At 40.0% G+C, this 24,756-nt stretch overlaps 2 protein-coding genes across 2 annotated transcripts in view; both read left to right on the forward strand.

Annotated features, from left to right (window-relative positions):
- LOC134647415 (uncharacterized) overlaps positions 1-24,756 on the forward strand; it is a 120,153-nt gene that overhangs the window by 54,275 nt on the left and 41,122 nt on the right. The window contains exons 2-9 of the mRNA XM_063501769.1: positions 5,174-5,282; positions 6,199-6,336; positions 9,483-9,600; positions 9,824-9,942; positions 10,985-12,027; positions 12,442-12,665; positions 13,314-13,481; positions 13,890-14,044. Coding sequence (XP_063357839.1) covers positions 5,193-5,282; positions 6,199-6,336; positions 9,483-9,600; positions 9,824-9,942; positions 10,985-12,027; positions 12,442-12,665; positions 13,314-13,481; positions 13,890-14,044 — 2,055 coding nt within the window. The 5' untranslated portion in view covers positions 5,174-5,192. The remainder of the gene's footprint in view (positions 1-5,173; positions 5,283-6,198; positions 6,337-9,482; positions 9,601-9,823; positions 9,943-10,984; positions 12,028-12,441; positions 12,666-13,313; positions 13,482-13,889; positions 14,045-24,756) is intronic.
- LOC134647401 (carbonyl reductase [NADPH] 3-like) lies at positions 15,836-16,744 on the forward strand. Its single transcript, XM_063501752.1, has one exon. The coding sequence runs from the start codon at positions 15,861-15,863 to the stop codon at positions 16,725-16,727; it is 867 nt and encodes a 288-aa protein (XP_063357822.1). The 5' UTR covers positions 15,836-15,860; the 3' UTR covers positions 16,728-16,744.

Consider the following 24,756-nt stretch of genomic DNA (forward strand, 5'->3'; position numbering starts at 1 on the left):
CGTAAACATACAGACAACAGACATGTTAGGCATAAAAAGACCATAGTGAAAATAAAGTGTCACGAAATGGCCCCATCTCAGCATGTTGCTGGCGACTTCCAGCGCTGATCTTCCGATGAGACCATCAAGTGAGAAATAATCACGGAAGGTAACAGACAAAAAGAAAGAAACATAAAATAAGCCGAAAGATAAATGACACCTAGTTTACACATGCTTATACAAAAAAGACATACTAACATAACATAACATTAACACTTTACACTAATTGTAGATGTTACTGCGATACTGTGATATGCTGATATGCCTTGCAAATATACCTAACTCCTTATTTCTCACTTTAAAAACACTTCTAGACGAAAATAATATGGTTAATTCCAAATCGTTCCTTTCAAACCGCGATAACTCAAAATGTTGTCAGAGTGACTATTAGACATGTTTTTTTCCGTGTACCCTTCAAATAGTGTATGTTGGAACCAGGGATCGGAACCGGTTTTTTGCAAAAACTTAGAAATAACCATATTTTTCGAATTATTTTATACTCGAAATGTAGGACTCAGTTGTGTTTTTAGGTTACGACTTCGTATTATTAGATTGCCCAATTAGAAATGAAGTAATTAGCGAAGAACGAAAAAATACCGTTTCCGTTCCCATACAAAAAATACCGGTATCCGATCCCTGGTTGGAACATTAATTTTACCTATTTCCACTTTAAGAGCCCATGAACGAGCACACTAGTGCCACTGCTAAATAATCGTGATTATTTCAATTTAACGAAAGATATTTTAAAAAAGGGGGCCGAGACGTACTATCGTATCTCTTTCTATGTTGCTGGATTCGTCAATCTATAAACTCAAAACAAAAACGGCCGTTTTAACTTTGGATGCATAGAAAGTAGTTTGATGTATTCAAAAGGTACTTTAATACAAGATACTTACAGTCCGTAGCGGCCCCCTTTTTTAAAATATATTTCGTTAAATTGAAATAATCACGATTATTTAGCAGTGGCGCTAGTGTGCACGTTGATGGGCTCTTAAGTCGAACCGGTGGCTCGTGCCTGTTTTTACACCATTCTCGAGCACGTGTGGTCGTGGAAAGTATTTTCTCCGAGTCCGTATGTAAACCATCGAACTCCGTTATTAGTTGAGATGCATTGGCTCGCCGCAACATGTTAGGGTTGTTCGTGATGGCTTCATGGTCAAAAGTTGACTGATTGACATGTTAGATGTCGCTGTACCGAACAGAGCGATTTCAACATCACACTAATGATATTAAAAATAAAATACCCATCCCTTCGAAAATAAGGAGACTCATGTGTAACATCTGTATTTATATATATATTTATTAATACTCCAAAAAAGAGCTTTTCGATTACTGGCAGGAGTCCAAGGCAGACATCCGTGTAAAAAACTTTTTAAACAACATCGAATCATGACGCACTACTCCTTATACATATTTCAAATATTGATGTTTGTGAGAAACAATTTTTACAGTACATATGGGGCTACTTTTCCGCACTAGTGCGTAAAATAGCACTTTTCGTGCGATGTCGAAATTTTAAAGTGCCATATGTACTGTAAAACGTTGTTCGATACACGTGCGAATAGGTAATTCGCAACTCGTGTCGATTTAAAACACTCCCTTCGGTCGTGTTTTAATTTATCGCCACTCGTTTCGAATTTCCTCTTTTTCGCACTTGTATCGAAAATAACTAAACCATGTTTAATCGCGTCGAGGTTGCGGGCAAAAAAGCTCCGATCCACGGGGAGACTACGCACAGTGCCGCGTCGCATGGCACTTTCAGTCAAGAATCCGAGGGTGATAGGGCCAACGTATTATGAGCGTCTACCCACAAAATTGCGAACTGAACCATCTGACGAAACATTTGAACGCCAATTGAGACTCTTTTTTATTGGATAATCCATTATATTCTGTAAATGAATCCAAATTGAATGTAATTTATTTTTCTATTGACCTGTTTATCATTTTAGTTTTCTATTGACCTGTTTTTCATTTTATTTTATTTTAATTTGACGATTTTTATATTATTTGACATTGTTAATAATTTAGTTAATTAATCGATTGCTTATAATGATTTTTAAATTGTGTACTGCTTGACATTTGTATAACTATAATCAATTGTTATTTTCCTACTTGACGATCATAATATAAATTCGTATAGATTAGTGTAAAATAATTTATATTGTAATTTCATATTATGAAATAAATAAATCTAAATCTAAATCTATACTTAGTGTTATTTTTGTATTTTCTCCATATGTAAACTATCGATTGGTTTGAGTTTTACTCCTATTTATCCCCGTCGACGGAACTTTGTATAGATAGAGACGATAGAGTCCGTCAAGCCAGGGGGTTGTTAAATCAAATCAAATCAAAATCAAAAATCATTTATTTTGAACACGGTTCATATCGTGTTAGCAACATACTAATACTTAAAATAAATAATTTTATTGACATTTATGTCATAACAAAGTACTTATAAGTTATAACGTATTGAAGTTGGCGGCCCTACGCTAAGAAGGCAAAAGTGCATGCGCGCGCATCATTCTCTCGGGAGAAATGGCGTCGGCGCGGGCGCGCCTTTCTTTATGCTAATGTACGCCAAATTTACACCCGCAAGTGTATGTCTAATGCACGCATAAAATGTGGGTGAGTCGTTGTATAATTAGACGAGAATAAGTAATTGTATATTATTTTATGTACACATATATCGTAAACCCTCTATCTATATGTTCAAAAAGCGCAAATTACCTGTTGGTTTTTATTGCGAAATAATAACGTCGATGTCGATTTAATAATAGGTAGGTATTGGAGTGTAGAAAAGTTAATATTTTATACTTACTACGTACTTAATCAAAACTTGTCAGAAAACGTAATTACCGATATGATACTTGGATTTATGTTTGATGCTGTTGTTCCGATGAAACTACGTTCTAAGGGCGTAGACGTAGACACTCACGCACCTTTCCTAACACAGAACATGTTTTCTCATTTAAAATATTATTACAATGCAAACTTTATTTATTACAATAATAGAATTTCTAAGAAAGTTCCTATCCTAAAACATTAAAAATAACGACTTAAAACTTGTATAATATACAAGTGAATAATAATTCATAAAAAAAACTGTTCAGAGTTTACTTGAAAGTAGCTATCTTTATTCGATAAAAGGTTATAAAGTATTTTATTTTCGTTTTGGTTAGTCGATAGATTAAAAGGGATTTTCATAAAAAGGGGATTAGTATGCAAATGTGATGGTTTCTTCGGGAGTGTTTTTAATTTTGATGTTTGGTAATTTTATCCAAGACGAAACAAACACAGTATAATAAGTAGGTACAATCATCAGCAATAGTTGCTAAGCGGGCAAGGTGATCAAAATAATCTTGACGCGACTTTATTGTTAAGAGAATAAGAGCGCGTCAAGGTAATTTTTAACACATCGCCCGCTTAGCAACTATTGCTGCTAACTGTACGTTAAGGGTGATGATGAAGCTGTGATTTGCGTTAAGAATTTATGTACACAATTGTACATTAAGCGCAAATGTTCCCTCTAATTATCTACGAAACCAATCGATCGATGTAGTTGCAGTTTTATCAATACTTTTATTATTCTTATATCGGTTAGGTGTATTAAAGTTTGGCAAGAGGCAAAGAATTATGGGTACCTATTACTTACCCAGTACTAGAAGAACCATACCAAAAGCGACGAGTACCTAATATAGATTTTATTTTTGTTTTACTGCTACTGTGGCATAATCCGTGAAAATAAAATAATGAATAACGAATAGTACCTAGTAGGTAAACTTTCGAAGCTTTTCGATTTGAGCTATAAACTCATATTTATTCTCAAATGTAGGTACTATTAGACCATATTAATATACCAATGTTTTCTAATCGTTTAGAGAAAGTTAATCCCCACTAATTGCCTCCCAGGGTGTTTCGAGAAATATGACCCAGCAATAGATTCCGGGATTTAGAGGCGTCATAATATTTAAGGATTCTTTAAAAAGTTTCGTGGGTTGCTGAGCTTAGGTTATTAAAATGGTTTATTGTTGTTTATAGCTTCAATTTATTTAATTTAATAGAAAATCTATAGGCAGCGGCGTCCATAGAGCTCGTGCATACGTTTTATAACTGACCTACCTAATTTTAAGGAACGTTATAAAATGTACAATAGTACAAATCGTTACACAGAGAACATTTATCGAATAAAAGAACCCCTAGTGTAAATTTCATTCGATAGCGTTTGCGTTAATTAGTCTCATTTTGTATGTGATATTGAACAGCGCGCCAAGCGGGACGTTTTGAAAACCCAAAATCCCATACAAAATGAGTACTTAACGCAAATGCACCGTACGTCACGTCACGCTATCGAATTAAATTAACACTAGGGCTACCTAGTACCTACTGATCAAATTCTAACCTGTTATTACGATTAGAATAAGCCTCAAGGTATTTTTCGCGAACAGGTGCATTTGCGGCGCATTCTTCAGATCTGGATGTATGACTTTAACATGTCTAAGCAATTATGTATAAGTTCATAAATAATAATTAGTTCTTTGATCTTTGAAGTAATCGTAAATAATAATAAGTAATTACAATGGAATGTAAAGGTTAAGACAAGGAAAATCAAGCTCAGCGGATAATCACCCAGTCATCACCATAGAGTCCAACTCTAAAGTTCGAATTGAAAAGCCCGATCTAGTGCAAGATAATTTCGATCGTCGGAGGTCCATATCCATCATGAAACATAAAAAAGAACACAGGAAATAATATGTTAAATTCTTTGCAATGCATTTCTTCTAGAGAATGGTCATCTGACAAAACTGTATCAATATCCTTGCATAACTGTGGTGGTCGTGTGGGACATAATATTGTTTAGGTATCAGAGTTGGCAGATGCCATATAGTATGACGAATAATTATCGTCCCACGAAAGTTCATATTTTCACCACGTCGTGCTTTGGCGTCGCTTGTATAGTTGGTCAAGCAAATCTTGTCAGTACGAGTTAGTAACACTACGTTTGAATTGTTCGAAAATCACGTGTCATTTATATCTTACGATATTTTACGATGAAATGTAAACAAAACGGTTCCACGGTAGATTTACAAGTTCTATCAACAGTTGTTTACTGAACATTATCTCCTCTTTTCAGATGCTGATAAAATAGCGCGATGGGGCAAGCGGGCAGCCAGCAGCACGCGCCGCTGCGCGCGCACCGTGCGCACACGCTGCCCCATGAACCGCTCCGACACGCGCCGAAGGTAATCGATCGATCGAATATCTTTCGATACCTCCCTGAAGGGAGGTATGAGAGGCAGTGACCGCCTTTCGGCTGCGACGGCTGTAGCGGGTCGCTCCCCACCGAGGGGGGGAGGTCATTCTTCGTCATTTTGTGGACGATCTGGTTGCTGGTGTGGGCCAGCTCTTCGCTACCCATCGTTACCCTACCCCACGACCCCTAGCCTGGTGATACCGTTTGAGCGGGGCCAGGTTTCGGGGCCGCGGTGAAGGCGATCGGTAGCTTAGCTGAACATTTTTAGATATTTAATGTCGGCTGTACCTCGTCGAGGGCATCTCGCCGAGAGTTTCGGCGCCGCTCCGATCCAATCGGAAAAGCGTGAGACGAGACAAGGAAGAGAAGGGAGCAGCATGTACACACTCGTTCTTAGCCTAGCTGTCTCATCTCAGGGCCTCTCAACGAGTGTGTGTAGAAAATGAGAAGTTTTAGAAATTCACATCCCAAGATGCACTTAACCTACTATTATGATCTCTGTAACATTTGTACCATATGTAACCATGGTAACCGGTTACCTAACCCCGAGTTAGTGAATGGTGCAAGAGGCATGTAAGTTAGTGTGGGGGGTCAAATCTTGACGCTCCCGATTTCCAATTGATATCCGAAATGCTTCCGAGCGATATTTTGCATACATGCGTAAATCGGATAACAATGCAATATTATGATGACATGGAGCCAATTTGATGATGGAGACAGGAGGTGGCCATGGGAACTATATGGTACAAAACATCGCAACCTAATAGTGTTTCGGGATTCTTAGAATTGTCTCGACGAGTCTTAGTTGCCTGTGGAAAGAAAAGAACAGTCAGCGATAAAAACTTGTATACCAAAAATAATTTTTTTCCCAAAAGCTTATTAACCAATCATTTTCTCACTTCCAGGTGCTCCCGTCCTTGACAGAGTCGCCGCGGCTGCGCAGTACGGACAACGGCGCCATCTTGCACTCCGGGGGCACCATCAGCGGACGGAGACCAACCTCTGTAGTTCCTGAGACCACTAGGACTTCACACGGGCATGTGGTACGACATTTATTTATCTCATCATACATCATAAGGTAGAGAGAGATGGCACGATGCAGAAGAAAACGGCGCCATTTTGCACTCCGAGGGCACTATGAGCGGACGGAGACCAACCTCTGTAGTTCCTGAAACCACTAGGACTGTTGTACGGTTTATTTATCTCATCATACATCATAAGGTAGAGAGAGATGGCACGATGCATAAGAAAATGGCGCCATTTTGCACTCCGAGGGCACTATGAGCGGACGGAGACCAACCTCTGTAGTTCCTGAGTCCACTAGGACTTCACACGGACATGTGGTACGGTTTATTTATCTCATCATACATCATAAGGTAGAGCGAGATGGCACGATGCAGAAGAAAATGGCGCCATTTTGCACTCCGAGGGCACTATGAGCGGACGAAGACCAACCTCTGTAGTTCCTGAGACCACAGGACTTCACACGTTCATGTGGTACGGTTTATTTATCTCATCATACATCATAAGGTAGAGAGAGATGGCACGATGCAGAAGAAAATGACGCCATTTTGCACTCCGAGGTCACTATCAGCGGACGAAGACGAAATTCTCTAGTTCCCGAGACCACTAGGACCTCACATGGGCATGTGGTACGTAATGTTTTTCAACCAATCATAAAGCTTTACCTACATCCTAATCTACATATAGGTAACCAAAAGGCTCAATGAATGTATTTATAATAGACTCAAAAGAACATTGTTAAATAATAGAAACAGCTCATGAAAAACAATCGCTGAAACCAATCCCAAATAAGGCGCTAACACGCAACATGAATTTAGATTTTGCAAAAAATCGCCGCTTCCTTCAGTCGCAAGGAAGACGGTTATTAAAGGTGTTAATACAATTTGCGGAAAGCGTACCTCAAAATACTGGTAAATTATATAGGGTAACGGCACCAGTGGCCAGCCAGGGACCAGTGGTCAGCCTTTTGAGTCGTTTATTGGTCATAAATATCTGGTATATTCGTTTAAACAAATCGCGAGTACTCAAATAGGAGCTTTGATTCCTTATTGGTTAATACGTCACACGACAAGTGCGGTGAGGGAACGGGCGGAAGAAATATACTCGTTCATACAGGTGCTGTCTGTCGAAGAGTGCAATAGTATCATGTCCGCCATATTTTTTACTGCACGTGGTGTTCTCTTAACAGGCAAGAAAAACTATGTTTTAATGTTAAAAGTTACTGTTTTTGTTAATTATTGGTTTATTTATTAGTTTATCTATTAAATTGCATTATATTTGAATGAAAATATCAATATTTCACTTATAAATTGAGGGGGCTGGCCACTGGATAACACTTTTTTTCAAAGAATCCAGTGCCCAGCCCCCCACGGCTGATATTTGGGTTATTCGTTTATTTTATTATTTTCGAGCCAATGTGACCGTTAGGACCGTTAAATTTACATTTTCAAATTTAGTTAGACATGCCCTAGCCAATTTAAAGTAAAACCCAGTAGTCAGCCGCATTTGAAATAACGTTTTAATGCGGCCGAGCACTGGGTTTCGCGGATCCAGTACTCAGCCATTGACCTTGCTTGGTACGTCGCCGCCAAAAATATGTCCCCATTTTTAAACCCTATCTCATTGAAATAAGGTTCAAAAGTGTATACATATTTTTGACGTTAACTATACATAACTATCATTTTGCTTTTTCCTGGTCGGTATATGACTTTGTTTAATAATGATAATTAGATCTGCATAGACTCGATTAATTATTTTTTACCGAATACCTACTAGGAACATAATTATATATTACCTGATTTACCTCGTTAATTTTTGACGGATTAATTATTAGAAAATAAATATTGCGATTTTTAATTTGCAAGAATAGTGTTAGTTAATTAAGTACCTATGGTCAACAAATTTCGTGTCATAAGAATTGTATATATATATATATACAAGATTTTTTATTATTAAATAAGTAAACAAGTAGGTAAGTAATACATATATGCAAAAAAAATATAAACTAAAATTAATAACTACAACTAACTACAATAACAATAACTAAAATTATAAATAAAAAATAGATTTTATAAAATCGTTGATTTTGATATATGCAAAAAATTATAAACTAAAATTAAAAACTACAACTAACTATAATAACGATAACAAAAATTATAAAGAAAAAATAAATATTATAATATCGTTGATTTTGATATAAATATTAGTGATTTTGATATAATTATTATGAATAGTTTATATAGGCTGAGTACTGGGTACACAGAGGCTGCTCACTGGATTTTGGAGGCTGACTACTGGAGAAAAGTGCCACTTTTTGTTTAAACTTAATTAGAGATACTATAAAGAGGATTGTTATTTTTTTAAATATTTTGTTTTAAAACTATGATAAACAATTGATATAACCATGTCATTTGTTTAATTATCCGACTAATCCTGTAGAAATGCCGAACGTTAAAACTTAAAAAAGTCGTTATAAGGCTGACTACTGGTGCCTTTACCCTACTTAAAGAGGCTCAATAACTACAATAAAGCATTGATATGATAGATATGAGTCGGATGCAATAAAATGTATTTAAGAAAGTTTCAGGTCAGTTGTTTAATTTAGTGCGTAATTACAGCTAATTACTATAAAGTGATGTATTTATTATACAAATTGGTTGTATCTCTGATTATGGTTTATCGGGTATTTGTTAGAGCGCGCTTACGAATATCATTTGTAACAAACATACCTATCAATATGACCTACTGAACCCATTTCATATCACCAAGTGAGACCTTACCATAGAAATAAATGTAATCATGAATGTAATTTAAGATTGGGTTGTAAATGTTATAACTTGTACATATTAGTATTTTAATCTCATTATGTAAAATATCTGGGCGAACGAGCTTGGCTCGGTAAACATATAAAAACTCAAAAATGAGCGTTTTCCCAGAGATAAGACCTAGCTAGATCGATTTTTTGCCCCCGAAAACCCCCATATACCTAATTTCATCGAAATCGTTAGAGCCGTTTCCGAGATCGCCGAAATATATATATAATATAAATAAATAAATAAACAAACAAGAATTGCTCGTTTAGGTATAAGATATGTAAAAATCTTGACTTGTAAAACAACAAATTTGACCAATAAATAAATCAATCAATCAACGTTTAATGTTTCAGCACTCCAACGCATACCGGTCCCGGTCGGCAGGGGCCACGAGCGACAGCGAACTGCGGGCTCGTGAGAGGGACCCGCTGCACCGCTCGTACACAAATCTCGACCTTAGGCATAACGAGAGTAAGTACATTATCGATTAACACAGTACTCTCGACCTTACGAGTAGGCATTGAAGTAAGATAATGTGTCCACTGACTTTATCAATCTTTTCGATTGACTGCTTTAAAGATTCCTTTAAGAAAAAGACGGGATCTGTTTTCATGGTACCTTTAGAGAGCACACTACATATGAATGTGCAGCGAGTGGTTGACGCAACTATAATCAGTAATATCTGCATTTTCAGATGGCGGTTTGAATAAGAGATTCGGTTCCGAGCCTGATCTACGAGAGGAGGAACCGAAGCAGAAATGCAAGAGGCATTTCAGGAAGAAGTACAGAGCACCGCCACCACCTACCAATGATGTAAGAGAAGTAGCACTTGACATAACACTGCTTTAATTTATAGAAAGATTAAAGGATGACTCACGTTAGACCGGGCCGTGTCGGTTTTCTATGGAAAGCATCACGTGATCATCGGTCATCTATAATTTAAATAATAATTTGAGCCTATATACGTCCCACTGCTGGGCACAGGCCTCCTCTCATGTGCGAGAGGGCTTGGGCTATAGTCCCCACGCTAGCCCAATGCGGATTGGGGACTTCACATACACCTTTGAATTTCTTCGCAGATGTATGCAGGTTTCCTCACGATGTTTTCCTTCACCGAAAAGCTAGTGGTAAATATCAAATGATATTTCGTACATAAGTTCCGAAAACTCATTGGTACGAGCCAGGATTTGAACCCGCGACCTCCGGATTGAAAGTCGGACGTCATATCCACTCGACCACCACCGCTCACATCGGTCATCTATCATAGAAAAGTAAGCGCCGGAACCTCCGGCCCGGACACGGCTCGTTGTAACGTGAGTCATCCTTAAGGGAACGTACCCATACTACGAGACCCGTAGGTGGAGGGCGGTTTTCAGAATACCACGCTTGGTGACAAACGGGGGGCTTAAGTTTTCATCACGTCAATATCCTCTAAGGAAATCTCGCTCTTTTTCGCATTTACTACGGGCGGAAACCGAGGGTGAGAGGGGGGTAAAATATTGTGAAAATTGGGTCACATACTCACATAGTATGGGTATATTTACTAAGGTTCTAAGCTAAGAAGGAGCTCAAAATAATATCTACCGAAATGTCAATTGTAGTAGTGTCGGTATATAATAAATTTGATCACTTATATCTAAATAGCTGACAAATTCAGACTAAATTTGTAAGTACGTAACGGGACATAAAAGTCATGGGTTCTGGGAATTGATGAGATAAATCGAAGTAAAATAGTAACAGGAGTAAATAAAGCCATCGCGGTGCTTATAAAAGCATAGACACAAATGTGCATGATACTTAAATGATAGTTACTTACAAGTTCTAAAAACGGTGTACTCTTATCACTTTCCAGCAGCAGCGTGAAGGTTCATCGCCAGATTCCAGCGAAGGGAATGCGAGACCGGAACCCCAAAGGAAGCTCCGGCTCTTCAGGACCAGGCATGAGACCAAGAAGCTCAGCAATGAGCCTGAAGTCGCCAGGAACTCCTACACGGCTTACAAGTCCTTGGACGACCAGTCCTTCGAACGACGGTACAGGTCACCCTACAAGGACAAAGAACAACACTTCAAATATCCTGATACTCAAGACATGATTCAGAGTACAGCGTCCTTGAAGAGAGAAGAGCATTTACTGCAAAAGCAAGATTACAGAAAGAGGACAGACAGAGTCAGCGGATGTAGAGCGAAAACATCCAAGACAAACGACAGCGAAGCATGGAAAACACCATTGCTAAACAGAAACTTTAGACATTCAGAACGATTTAAAAAGGTTGACACAGAACAACCCGTATTAAGGAGAGAAAAGACTTTTGACACGCTGATTTTGAGTGAACGAGACAGCGAATCTCCAAGAACAACGCACGAGAGCAGGATGAAAGCTATAGGCGAACAGCTGAAGGGATCCAGACTCCAACCGAGTGAGCCTTTGAGAAAATCTCTTCCTTCACTATTACCTAAAAATAGTGAAGAAAAAGATGAATTTCAAGCGGAACTGAAGAAGGCGACAAGTAGAATAAGAAACGAATTAGGGGCTAAAATTAATGTAAGTGAAAATAAAACTAGTCAGAACAAAACGACGCAGAAACCAAACCCAACGAAAACACCGAGCAAAGTCAAAGAGTCTAGTCTTAAAACGAATATTAGCAAGCCGGAAACTAAAGCAGTTGTTAGTAGAAGACCGCTAACTAGAGTTACTGAAAGTAAAATCAAGCCAACTGTAACTCAGAGTAAAGTTAATGGTAAAACAAATGTAATAACAAATGGAGATAAAATGAGTAAAGATAAAGGTAGAGCGATACCTGACAGAGGGCAGGCGTCAGGGAAAGAGTCAACTCCCGAACACTCACCTACGAGAAAGATCTCTCCGATAAGAAAGATTTCGCCCGCGAGAAATAAGACGTCGAATAATGTTATTTCCAAGGAGTAAGTACCAAATACCTATCACAATTCATTAAGCATTTGACACCAGACCTCTTTTCTAAATTTAAAGTATTAGATCCGTATACGGTCGTGGTCAATGTACGGTCATTTGGTAATAAAGATTTTTTGCAACTTATACTAGACAATCGGAAACACAATCAAAATCTGCAGTCTTTTCTACAAAAATATAACCAAGAAAGTTATTTGGAATAAACGCCTTATTTATTAACTTTTGCACAAAACATGAGTACAAAAGGCGGACTTAATGAGTTTACTACACAAGATCGATTTGTGTAAGATTGTTCCAATAAATTTACTGTTACGAATGCAGACTTACCAGCGAGTCTTAACATATAAATTTCTAGTTTATCTCATAATAACATGACCTTCCAGGCACACACCAGCTCCCTCAAAACAATTCTACTTCGGCATGATCGAGAGCAAACAGTTCGAGGTCCAAGACCACCTGAAGGACTTCCCCGGCCTCGGCAGCCCCATCATCGAGGAGATCAGCAACTTCCACGCCATCGAGCAGAAGCTGCTGGGCTACCACGCCGAGGATGCGGAGTTTGAGGAGTTCAATGCCAAGCTGAAGGAGGACTGTAAGGTTAAGAACTGTAAGTCTTCTGATGGACAAAGGATCCTGAATATATTTTGGTGGTGGATGATTACAGCTTCATTTACTCCTTTATATTCAACTGTTATCAATAATTTGAACACTTTGCTGAAAAAGCAAGATACAATCGGTAGGTAATCAAATTTATATTGTCACAAAAGGATGCGAATATAATTTTATCTCTCATTTGCTAGGTTTCGATTCAAGTTCAACTTACATAGTTATTTTGAACCAACATATGAAAGGACATTCTTTAGACATATTTAGTGTGATAAAAAAAAACTTTTTTTTATTTACGTAGACGTCTATCTCTCGTCTGCATACATTTTCTTACTTTTAGGACTCCTGCTTTTATTGCAGTAAAACAGGACATGGACTTTCATGATAAATAATAAGTGCTTAAGTCCTCTGAAAAAAGTTATTGACACTTATTCCCGTGGAATCGCTAAATCCTGAGTCGCAGGACTCACAACAGGCTTTGTCCTAGTTCAGGAAACAGAGGCTCAATCCAAGATGAAATTGATACAAACCTAATATAAGTTTTTTGTTTCTTTTTTTTTTGTAATTTTGTATAAGGCTGTAATAATTACTGTATTAGGTTTCAAGTAAATAAAGATTGATTTATTTTATTTATTTTACCCTGTTCCAGTATCCTCCGAATCGGCGCTATCCTCAGACGCTTCAGACTCGGATGGTTCATTAGGCATAGCGCTGCGCCTGCGACCAACGTTACCGAAGAAACAGCGTGCCGTGCCTCGATTTTCACCAGCGGCAGCTTGGAGGCAACTAGCCACGCTTGACGCACATCTTGCTTCAGGTAAATCGGATGATATCCTCTTAGGAGTATCTGTCGGCACAGACACCGATAGTTAAGGTTGATGCTAAATATTGCGTATATCGACCGAGATAAAGATTTCATTCAATATTTCATTCAAAAACCCAGAGTTAAGATATAAACGTATTGCATATTCATCAGTAAAGCATACAGAGATATTGTATAAAAGATAAGGAAATGCTGTGTAATTGTTTACACTTATAAGCTTATCGTTACTGTTAAAATTATGTAAAATTCCCTTCTAAATTGTTCTATTATATTCAGCAACTTGTATAACTGAGTTTTATTTAACCACTTAGGTATTCTTCTCTCCCAAATATTAGATTGTTAATTTTTAATTCAAATTCAGTTTAAATAAAAAAGCAAATAACCGATTTTTCAATTCAACAGAAACCCAACCACTAGCCGTGGAGACCAAAGTGTCAGCCGACATAACAGCCGAGTCCTCACCGCGGTCAGACCAGTCGGCCGACAAGTCGGGCGACTCCGGTATATCAGGAGACCACGCGCACAGCGATCAGCGGATCGAGTCGCCTTCGAGACATGTAAGATATAACTTGGATCTTTCTCAATCGAGAGTGAATAGACATATGTTTGGTAAGCAAGCATGTTCCATCCTAGATTGCATCGGCACTTACCATCAGGTGAGATTGTGGTCAAATGCTTACCTAATTCCAAGATCAGAGGTTTTTTTAAGATCAACTACTCAACTACTTTTTATACTACGCCGGTGGAAACAAGCATACGGCCCGCCTATTGGTAAGCAGTAACCGTAGCCTATGGATGCCTGCAACTAGTATTACATTGCTGAACTTTTAAAAACCTGTAGGTACACTCTTTATTTGATGAACCCCCTCGGGAAAACCTCGACAGGGAGCTCATTCCACAGCCGGAGCGTCCGCGGGAGGAAATTTCTCGTAAACCGCACAGAGTGCGATGGTGGTATCTTTTATGGTGATATTATCAGCCTCAGTCAAAGGTTGACGTTGTACATACTCCGCGTACAGTCGCCATCAGATATATCGGAGCGGCCAAGGTGTTCAGAATATCTGAACACGCTCTCTAACGCCGTGGCAATAGAGGCGTGTTCAGATATTTGTGAGCGCCTTGACCGCTCCGATATATGTGATGGCGACTGAACAATATCACGATGTATGGGTAGACAGCAAATATAACACGACACAGTACGTAAAAGGTACGTAAGGTTACGAGTTTGGTGAGGTGTGCAATAAAGAGTATTGTATTGTAAGTGTGTACGGTCGGTATTATGATGATGATGTCCTCCCAGACGTATCCATCGACGGCGACACCCGAACAAATCAGGTAGGTATTCTGTAAATTCTGATGTGCATGGGCTCGAACGTGACTGGCAAAACCGAGTTTTGTACGATCGGTATTGCATACAACCCAACTTAAGTACCCAAGTTGACATACTAATTGTATAGAAAAGTGGACACTTATGTTAGGGGACCGACTGTACCTACGTACGTAGAGATCAAGGCCTTAGACGTAATCAGAATGTAAATTGAGCGTGCACTGAGTGAGACTTATAAGGAAGGCATGATAACCTAATCTATTTATATACTCTGTGAACTGTACTCGCCATAAACTTAAAAAATCTGAAACGGAGACCTTTGCTAACGCTCGGTCAATAATTGCATATGTCCTGACTGACTGACTATTTCCTTCGGGTTATCCTTTCAGCACAAAAGTATTCATTCTCATAATTGGGTTTTTATACTTCAATAAAAAAAAATGTAATGTAATGTGTGTAATGTGGGTGTGCCCTTGGGTGTGCCCTACACATATCATATACGTACAGTCACGCTCCGTGATTGTTACGCCATTTAGAGTTCTAGCTAAATTGGACATTCCATAGCGTAAGTATGGAACAACCAATTTGGCTAGGACCCTAAATGGCATAACAATCCCGTGGGGTGACTGTACAAACAGCAATACTCCTAACTGTACATAGGTGGACCTTATTACAAAAGCATAAGGTCCACTAATGTACAGTTAACAGTGTGTGGGATGGTACCTACCTAATATAAAACGTTCCAATTACGTGCACTCAAAAGAAACGTAAAAAATAGTTTTTCTGAGATTGAAATTGTATATTTATTTAATTTGTTTTCTTCCGTATAGATACCTAAATATATGTTTCAAATTATTGTGCAATCATGCTAACTTTAATAACTTTATGTAATGATAACACAAACAACGTTATCTTGTTATGTTACATAACGGTAGCATCTCCATTGGAAACATACAATTATGTAATCGTTCAGATAACGCCCCGTTAAATAACATGAGACTTTGCCCCGACGTCCAGTGTATTTCCGACTACAACAACTAGCAGTCATGTCGCAAAAGGTAGCCGTCGTTACCGGTTCCAACAAGGGCATAGGACTAGCCGTCGTCAAGGCCCTCTGCAAGCGTTTCGATGGAACAGTCTACCTGACATCCAGGGACGAAGGCAGAGGCAAGGCAGCGGTAGCAGAACTCAACAAACTCGCACTCAAACCAGCCTATCACCAACTCGATGTCATCGATAGAAAAAGCATAGAACGATTCAGAGATCACATTAAGAAGAATCATGGAGGTATTGATGTTTTAGTCAACAACGCAGCCGTCGCTAACAGTGTCGCACTGTATAATAACTACGAGGAATGCAAATATATTGTAGACATCAATTATAAGAGCTTGCTGACCATTCAAGAATTACTGTTCCCGCTTGTAAGGAATAATGGAAGAATTGTAAACATCTCCAGCGATTGCGGACATTTGTCTAACATTAGAAATAAATACTGGATCGACAGACTATCGAAGAAAGATCTGACAGTTGCGGATATCAACGAATTCGTCGATTGGTTCTTAGAATCTGTGAAGAATGATAAATTCAACTACGATGACATTGCTGATAATGGGACTGTAGCTGCGTACAGAGTTGCTAAAGTTGGTGTTAGTGCATTAACTATGTTGCAGCAGAAGGAATTGGAACAACGTAATATTTCGGTCAATTCTATGCATCCTGGGTTGGTTAGAACTGACATGACGGTTGGCGCTGGGTTCTACAATACCGATGAGGCGGCAGAGACTCCTGTGTATTTGGCTCTAGATGCCCCCCAAACCCTGAAAGGGGCATACGTGTGGTACGACAGAAAGGTGTTAGATTGGTACGACTATAAGGCCGATTGGTTCTTTAAAACTAGCACTTTGAAGGCTTAACAACACAGATATTTAAAGATGTGATGGTGGTTTTGATAAAGCTATTAGTAAGTACATTAGAATTCTGCCTACAGGAAATGGCTACCTTAAACTCAAATAACGTTATTTTATAACGTACAACTATGGTCCAAATTCAAATTCGAGTAAAATAAATGTAATATACTGTACATATTTCATTCCCTGAGTTTACTATGTTTACAAGCATAAGGCAGCTTACCTACACTTTGTTTATATAAGAATTGTTTTGATTTTTTGTGGCAATAAAATGTTATATTCTTAGAAGTATTTTTGCTTTGGATTCATTCACCTTTGTTTCATTTTATCCTTCTTCTTCTTCAACCTAGCGTTTTCAAATGAATCCCATGAATTTGTCACAATTCTAGGGATTGACAGGTAAACCTATGCTGTCGCCATCTATAAAATACTTCGACCGCCAACCTCAAGTTTCAGAGTTTAATGTACGAGCGACCCGCCCCGGCTTCACACGGGTTAACAAATTATACATAAACCTTCCTCTTGAATCACTCTATTAAAAAAACCGCATCAAAATCCGTTGCGCAGTTTTGAAGATCTAAGCATACATAGGAACAGACAGACAGAGTGATAAGGACGCAAAGCATGAAAAGTTTCGTAAATTGATCCGCCAATCGCACGCGCATACCTAATTATATGTGACGTTATCTATGAAAAGGGACCTTATTGCCGATGGCGCTTACGCCATTATTAACGATGCTCCGATATGAATACAATGCCGCGCGACGCTGTGCGGCGTAAGCGCCATCGACAATAAGGTCCCTTTTCATGGATAATGCCCCATATTGCCACTATGCTAGCCGAACAGCAATAATTTAATTATGCGCGTGCGATAGATACGAACAGGCGGGATAATACACTTTTACTTTAGTTTTTTAGGGTTCCGTAGCCAAATGGCAAAAAACGGAACCCTTATAGATTCGTCATGTCCGTCCGTCCGTCCGTCCGTCCGTCCGTCTGTCTGTCTGTCTGTCTGTCTGTCTGGCTGTCCGTCCGTATGTCACAGCCACTTTTTTCCGAAACTATAAGACCTATACTGTTGAAACTTGGTAAGTAGATGTATACTGTGAACCGCATTAAGATTTTCACACAAAAATTTTTTTTGGGGTTCCCCATACTTAGAACTGAAACTCAAAAAAAATTTTTTTTCATCATACCCATACGTGTGGGGTATCTATGGATAGGTCTTCAAAAATGATATTGAGGTTTCTAATATCATTTTTTTCTAAACTGAATAGTTTGCGCGAGAGACACTTCCAAAGTGGTAATATTCCAAAGTGGTAGAATTCCAGGACCAGTCCAAAAGGCCCAGGAAGCCGCCTAAGAAGTTTTAATTTGATCTTTCTTCTCTTGCAAATATTGTAATAGTTTTTATAGTAGTGGTGTTATTTGTTAGTTTGCCTTCTCAATTTAGCAGTGTTATAACCATTGCGCTCTTTGATAACTCGCTACCCACTTGGTTACCTGTACAATTTATCACTTTTTTTTTTTTTTCTTAAACAATCGTGGGTTGATTTCGTGTTATATTCTATTAAATTTGCGTTCCATTTTCATATCTGTGACATGTGACACGACAGCTGTCAAAACTTTTTAATTTTGTTTCCACGTTTCGTTTCACGCTCCATTTTACTGTTACTTAAGTCATGTTCATGTATTAAGTTTTATTATTTTCATTTCCTTTTCTTTGATGGTTGTGTAAGCAATGTAATTTTAACTTCTTGAAATAGTTGAGTATTATTATATTAACTGCTGGTGGATAGTTAGACTTGGCGTAGTATAGTTGGTATTACCAACTAGGTACCTAATATCGGTTTTATTTATATACAAATATATTTATATTTTATTTTATTTATTTATGACATTGGATAGCAGTATTAATAGTAATGTATCTTCTGATAATTTTTCTTCTTGTACATCGGATAACGACACTGACAGCTTTTATAGTCTCCCTCCTCCTCTTCGTGATGTTCTCATCAGTCAACTAAAAGATGTCCCTAAAAATTTTAATATTATACATATAAATGCACAGAGCGTTCCAGCCCATTACACCGACCTTTTAACTTCATTTGATTTATCCGAAATCCATGCTCTTCTTATATCGGAATCCTGGTTTAAACCATGCCTTCCTTCGACTTCCTATTCTCTACCAGGATTTCACTTGCTTCGTAATGATCGTATAGGAAGAGGAGGCGGAGGGGTAGCCATTTATCTTCGATCCCATATTGCCTACTCCATTATTAGTTCGTCAGTTTCCTCTACCAATGCCGCCGAGTACCTCTTCCTTGAGCTAAAGATTTCTAACTCTAAAATTCTTCTCGGAGTTTTCTACTCTCCTTCTATTCACATTGATTATTTCTCTTCTTTCGAAAAGGTACTCGAAAACCTTATGCCTTCTTATAATCACCATATAATTATGGGCGATTTTAACACTTGTCTCTTAAAAAATGATTTCCGGTCTAGATCTCTTAAGTCCCTGGTTGAGGCGTGTAATCTTTCTATCTTACCCTCTGGTGCTACTCATCATTTTCCCAACTGTTCACCCTCTCTTCTTGACATCACCCTGGTCTCCTCTCCTTCGCTAGTTGGGAAATATAGTCAACACTCTGCCGATGCATTCTCTTATCATGACTTGCTCTGTTTATCATATAAAATTCGTCCCCCTAAAGCAAAACCCAAAATTATTATGCAGCGCAATTTTAGTAGGTTGAAGGTGGAGGAACTTCGCGAAGACGCCTATAATATTGATTGGAGTGTGATCACAGATGCTGGCACCGTAGAAGACAAAGTCGCTCTTTTCAATTCTCTACTGATTCAACTTTACGATGTTCACGCTCCGATCCGCCCAATCAAATTAAGGCATCTCCCAGCTCCCTGGTTGACTGGCGAGATCAGGGCGTTAATAGAAAAAAAGAATCGAGCTAAATGTAAATTTAAATTGAACGCTTCTGACAGGAACAAATCCAAATATCACGCGCTGAGAAATCATTGCAGCACTGTGTGTCGTGATGCTCAGCGGCGCCACATTCATAAGTCGGTGGTAGACGGTCAACCAGCCAAAATTTGGAAATGTCTAAAATCTTATGGAGTTGGAAAGCCTGTAAATAGTCCGTTACCCAACGGCCTTAACATAAATGACCTTAACCAACATTTCTCTTCCTCCACTGTTTTTAGTGGTCCAATTAAGGCTAAAACTCTCAACTATCTTTCTTCCTTGTCAACTCAAGATTTTTCTCCCTTTTCTTTCACCGAATTCTCTGAGAGTGACGTCGAGAAGAGCGTTTTATCCATAACATCTAATGCTATTGGCGTCGACTGTGTGGGCCGGAACATGATACTCCCTCTACTTGACCTCCTTCTTCCCATCATCACCAATATCTTTAATAATTCAATTTCTTCATGCAGTTTCCCTAATTCCTGGAAAGACGCCGACATTATTCCCCTTCCAAAAAAGTCTAACCCGTCCTCCTTCTCTGATTTTAGGCCTATATCCATTCTCCCATTCCTCTCAAAAGTTTTAGAGCGTCTTGTGCAGTTGCAATTAACTTCTTTTCTAAATAAAAACTCTCTCCTAAATCCTCTCCAGTCAGGGTTTCGTTCCGGCCACAGCACGGTCACCGCACTAGTAAAAATTTCCGACGATATCCGATCTGGCATGGATAACCGAAACCTAACGGTGTTGACGTTGCTAGATTTTAGCAACGCCTTCAACACCGTTGATTTCGACATCTTGTTGGGGATTTTGCGCTCTCTCAATGTGTCCCCTGCAGCAGTGGCGTGGTTTCATAGCTACTTGGATGGTCGTCGGCAACGGATTAAAGCTGATAATTCTTCATTTTCATCTTGGTGCAGTACGCTGGCTGGCGTTCCGCAGGGTGGCGTGCTGTCCCCTTTACTTTTTTCTATTTTCATAAATTCTATTACTTCAAACCTCCTTTCTTATTATCATCTCTATGCCGACGACCTCCAAATCTACTCTCAAGGCCCGGTAGACCGTTTACCCCAACTTATCAATTCCACTAACACCGACTTAGTACGCTTATCTGAATGGAGCTCTTGCTATGGTTTAAAGGTTAATCCGTCCAAAACTCAAGTAATTATTATTGGCAGCCCGAGAAGCATAGCAAGGGTCGACTTCGAAAATTTACCTGGTGTTTTTTTCGATGGGGTACTTATTCCTTTTTCTAACCAGGTTAAAAATCTGGGCGTGATCATAGATCGAACTCTTTCTTGGATTCCGCAGATCAGTGAGGTGAGTAGGAAGATCTTTGCTACGGTTGGTTCCCTACGTCGAATTCGTAACTTCTTGCCTCTCGCCACTAAAATTGCGCTGGCTCAATCTCTCCTCCTGCCCATTTTGGACTATGCGGATATTTGTTATTTAGACCTTACTGAAGAGCAATTGAATAAACTCGAGCGACTTCAAAATGTGTGCATTAGGTTTATTTTCGGGTTGCGCAAATTCGATCATATATCAAGCTTTCGTTCGCAGCTTAAGTGGTTGCCTATCCGTTTCCGTCGCAACATGCATATTCTCTCCCTCCTGTATGCCACACTGTTTCATCCCAATACTCCCTGTTATCTCAAAACCCGGTTTAAATATCTTTCCTCCATTAGAGGCTCTCAAAATCTGCTTCTTGTTCCTCCTCCTTCTTCGTCAAAATTTTACATTAACTCTTTCAGTTTTCGCTCTGTCCGGCTGTGGAATGCTCTGCCTGTTGATATCAAACGTGCTAAATCATTATCTATTTTTAAAAGCCTATTAAAAAATCATTATTTATCTCTTTCATAATTTTTTCAAAAGTTTTCTTATAACTCCTCGCCGTTGTCCTTTAGCCTCCTTTGTCATTTACATATTTATTTGTTATTTATATAATGTTTATATAGTAATAAATGTAGTATATTTTTATATCTTATATTTGTAGTGTATGTATTTTATTTTATTTTTATTATTTGTTTTATTTTCGCGCCACCCGTTAACTTGAATCTGTTTCGCCGTCTCACTATCTGAAGGTTGTCTGGAAGAGATCGCTATTTAGCGATAAGACCGCCTGTTGTTACCTACATTTTTGTACCTGTTCATACTTTTGTACTATTTCTTTTGTAGTGTGCAATAAAGCATTTTATTATTATTATTATAATCTTTATTTATTTCAACTCTTAGGCTAGGTTATTTTATAATATGGATATAAAAATAAAATACAAAAACACTTACAAAAACAATACAAAATACATATAAACATATTATAAAAAACCTAACCTAGGGTGCCGCCAGCAGCGGGGCAAGGCCCAAGCTGCCGGTGGTCAGGGCTGCAGAGAGAGGAACCGGCGGACTATCCGCGCCGTGTCCAAGATCACCGCCTTCTGCATCTGACCCTTGATCCAACCACCTAGCGAGAGTCTCTCAAGATGTTGGTCGAGACTCTTCGCTATTAGACCGTTCGCTGAAACAACTATCGGGACAATGATCGTCGAATCAACATCCCACATGGCGGTTATCTCGTGAGCCAAGTCTAGGTACTTACTAGACTTGTCCTTCTCGGCTTTCACGAGATTCTCATCATGGGGGATGGTGATGTCAACGAGCACGGCCCGGCGTTGCGATCGATCTATTATCACAATGTCAGGCTTATTGGCTACAATAGTCCTGTCAGTGATGATTGATCGATCCCAATAGAGCGTGGCACGACCATTCTCGAGAACTGGCGCAGGTGAATACTTGTAGTACGGTACTTCGCGGTTCACAAGGCCGTATAGAAGAGCAAGCTGCTGGTGAATAATCCTGGCTACGAGATTATGTCTGTGCAAGTACTCGCCGTTAGCAAGATGAGAGCAACCGGAAATGATATGCCTGAGTGACTCTCCGGGACGGCGGCATGCCCGACAAATGTCGACCGTACCGTCCTTCAGGATATATTTCCGATAGTTGTTCGTCATCATAACTTCGTCCGCAATTGCACAGGCAAAACCCTCGGTTTCTCCGAAGAGATCCCCGAATCGTAACCAGTTCACCGACGCGAGCAGGTCCACATCGGGTCCCGTGAGGGCCTTGTAGAACCGCCCGTGTAGCACCTTACTCTCCCATGCCGTCTTGCGATCCGCAGTACTTAGTACCACAGGTTTGCGCCAGTTCTCGTTTGCCAAGGAGAGCGGCGTGAGGTTCCTGTCTACTGCCACCACATCACGATGCATCCCACACTGGTTGTTAAGGAAATAATTCCTGAGATTGTACACCTCGCGGTTGTGGAGATCCTTGGCGTTTAGGAAGCCTCGGCCACCACATTTCCGTGGGATGTACAATCTCATAACTGACGAGCGTGGGTGTAGCATGCGATGCGCGGTGAGCAGTGATCGGACCCTCCGATCCAGGGCGTCCAGCTCGGACTGAGTCCACCTTAGTATGCCAAAGGAGTATGTGAGTAGGGGCATTACCCAGGCGTTGAAGGCGCGCACTTTGTTGCCTCCTGACAAAAGACTGTTAAGAACTTTTGTGAGCCGACTGAAAAAGCGCTCCTTCACCGACCGTCTAATACCCTCGTCCTCAATACCCAACGACTGTGACATACCAAGGTATTTATAGGTTTCTGATTCAGAGATAGATCTGAAAGACATTGTCTCAGAAGGTTGTAAATTTGTTGAATTTACAACCCTCCCCCGCTGTACATGCATAACCGCACATTTATCGACACCAAACTCCATGTTGATGGCACTACTGAAGACTTCGGTGGTTTTCAGTAGCTCCGTCAAGTCTTGGTTATTTGGTGCAAATAATTTGAGGTCATCCATGTACAGAAGGTGAGAAATGACTTCACCCTCTCGCCGAAGCCGGCAACCTAGTCCCAAATCCTTCTGCAGGGTGCTGAGGGGATTCAGAGCTAGGCAGAACCATAGGGGACTCAGACTATCACCCTGAAATATTCCTCGCTCAATCCTTATGAAATCCTGCGGGCCAGGGCGGTCATCCCCGCCTCCTGGTTGACGAAGGACTGTGGTCCACTGTCTCATACACGCGCTTAGAAAGGCTCTCAAAGCTGCATCAACTTTATACAGCTCTAAGACCCTCCCCAGCCATGAATGAGGCACCGAATCATAGGCCTTCTTATAGTCAATCCAAGCGGCTGAGAGGGCCTCCTTGTTCCGCCGGATTTGTTGGCAAATGGTCATGTCTATGAGGAGGAGCTCTTTAGTACCACGGGACCCAACCCTACATCCATTTTGAGCGGGGGCCAAAATATTGTTAGCGACAATGTGCGCGTTGATTTTTGTCCTCAAAATGGATGTAAGGAGCTTATAAAGTGTAGGTAAGCACGTGATGGGTCTGTAATTCTTCGCTTCCGTGGTACTACCGGACTTATAGAGCAGGAAGGTGACACCAGTTGTTAAGGAAGGTGGGAGAGAACCAAGCTCGAGGGCTTGTTGAAATTGTGCTGCCAAGCACGGGTGTGAGCATCGGAACCATTTTAGCCAGAAGTTGTGCAATCCATCCGGCCCAGGACTTTTCCAGTTCTGGGCCGTGCGGATGGCACAACTTACGTCATCGGGGGTGATAGTGACTACCCCCATAGGTTCGATGGACTCGCATTCACGCTCGACAACATTCATCCAACCCCCCTCGGTGTGTCCGACAGGCACCGACCAGATGCTACGCCAGAAGTCTGTCATGACAGTAGGATCCGGCGGCTGCGTGTCGGACTCACGAAGGTTGGTTTCCTCCCACTTTCGGTACACCTTCCTTTGGTCACTCTGGAAAAGACGATTCTGCTGGAATCGATCCACACGCTCTCTGTAGCGGCGAATACGGTTTGCCCATGCATAGACTTTCTGCTTTAGAAAGTCGATGCGCTCCATAACGTTGGCCATGTAGTCGCGGGGCCTGATATCCGTCCCCGCAAACGCCTGGTTTACGAAGCGCATTACTCGGGGGCGATTGTTGCCCCCCCTGAAGCAGATCAGCTTTGCGATAAGAGTCCTAAAGGAGCTGATACGTCGCTCGATCCGT

The sequence above is a fragment of the Cydia amplana genome, chromosome 4, assembly GCF_948474715.1.
Source record: "Cydia amplana chromosome 4, ilCydAmpl1.1, whole genome shotgun sequence".
In the NCBI taxonomy this organism is placed as follows: Eukaryota; Metazoa; Arthropoda; class Insecta; order Lepidoptera; family Tortricidae; genus Cydia; species Cydia amplana.

Bases quoted from the DNA above. Each gene is read 5' to 3' on its own strand.
- LOC134647401 (XM_063501752.1), top strand. From the start codon at position 15,861: ATGTCGCAAAAGGTAGCCGTCGTTACCGGTTCCAACAAGGGCATAGGA.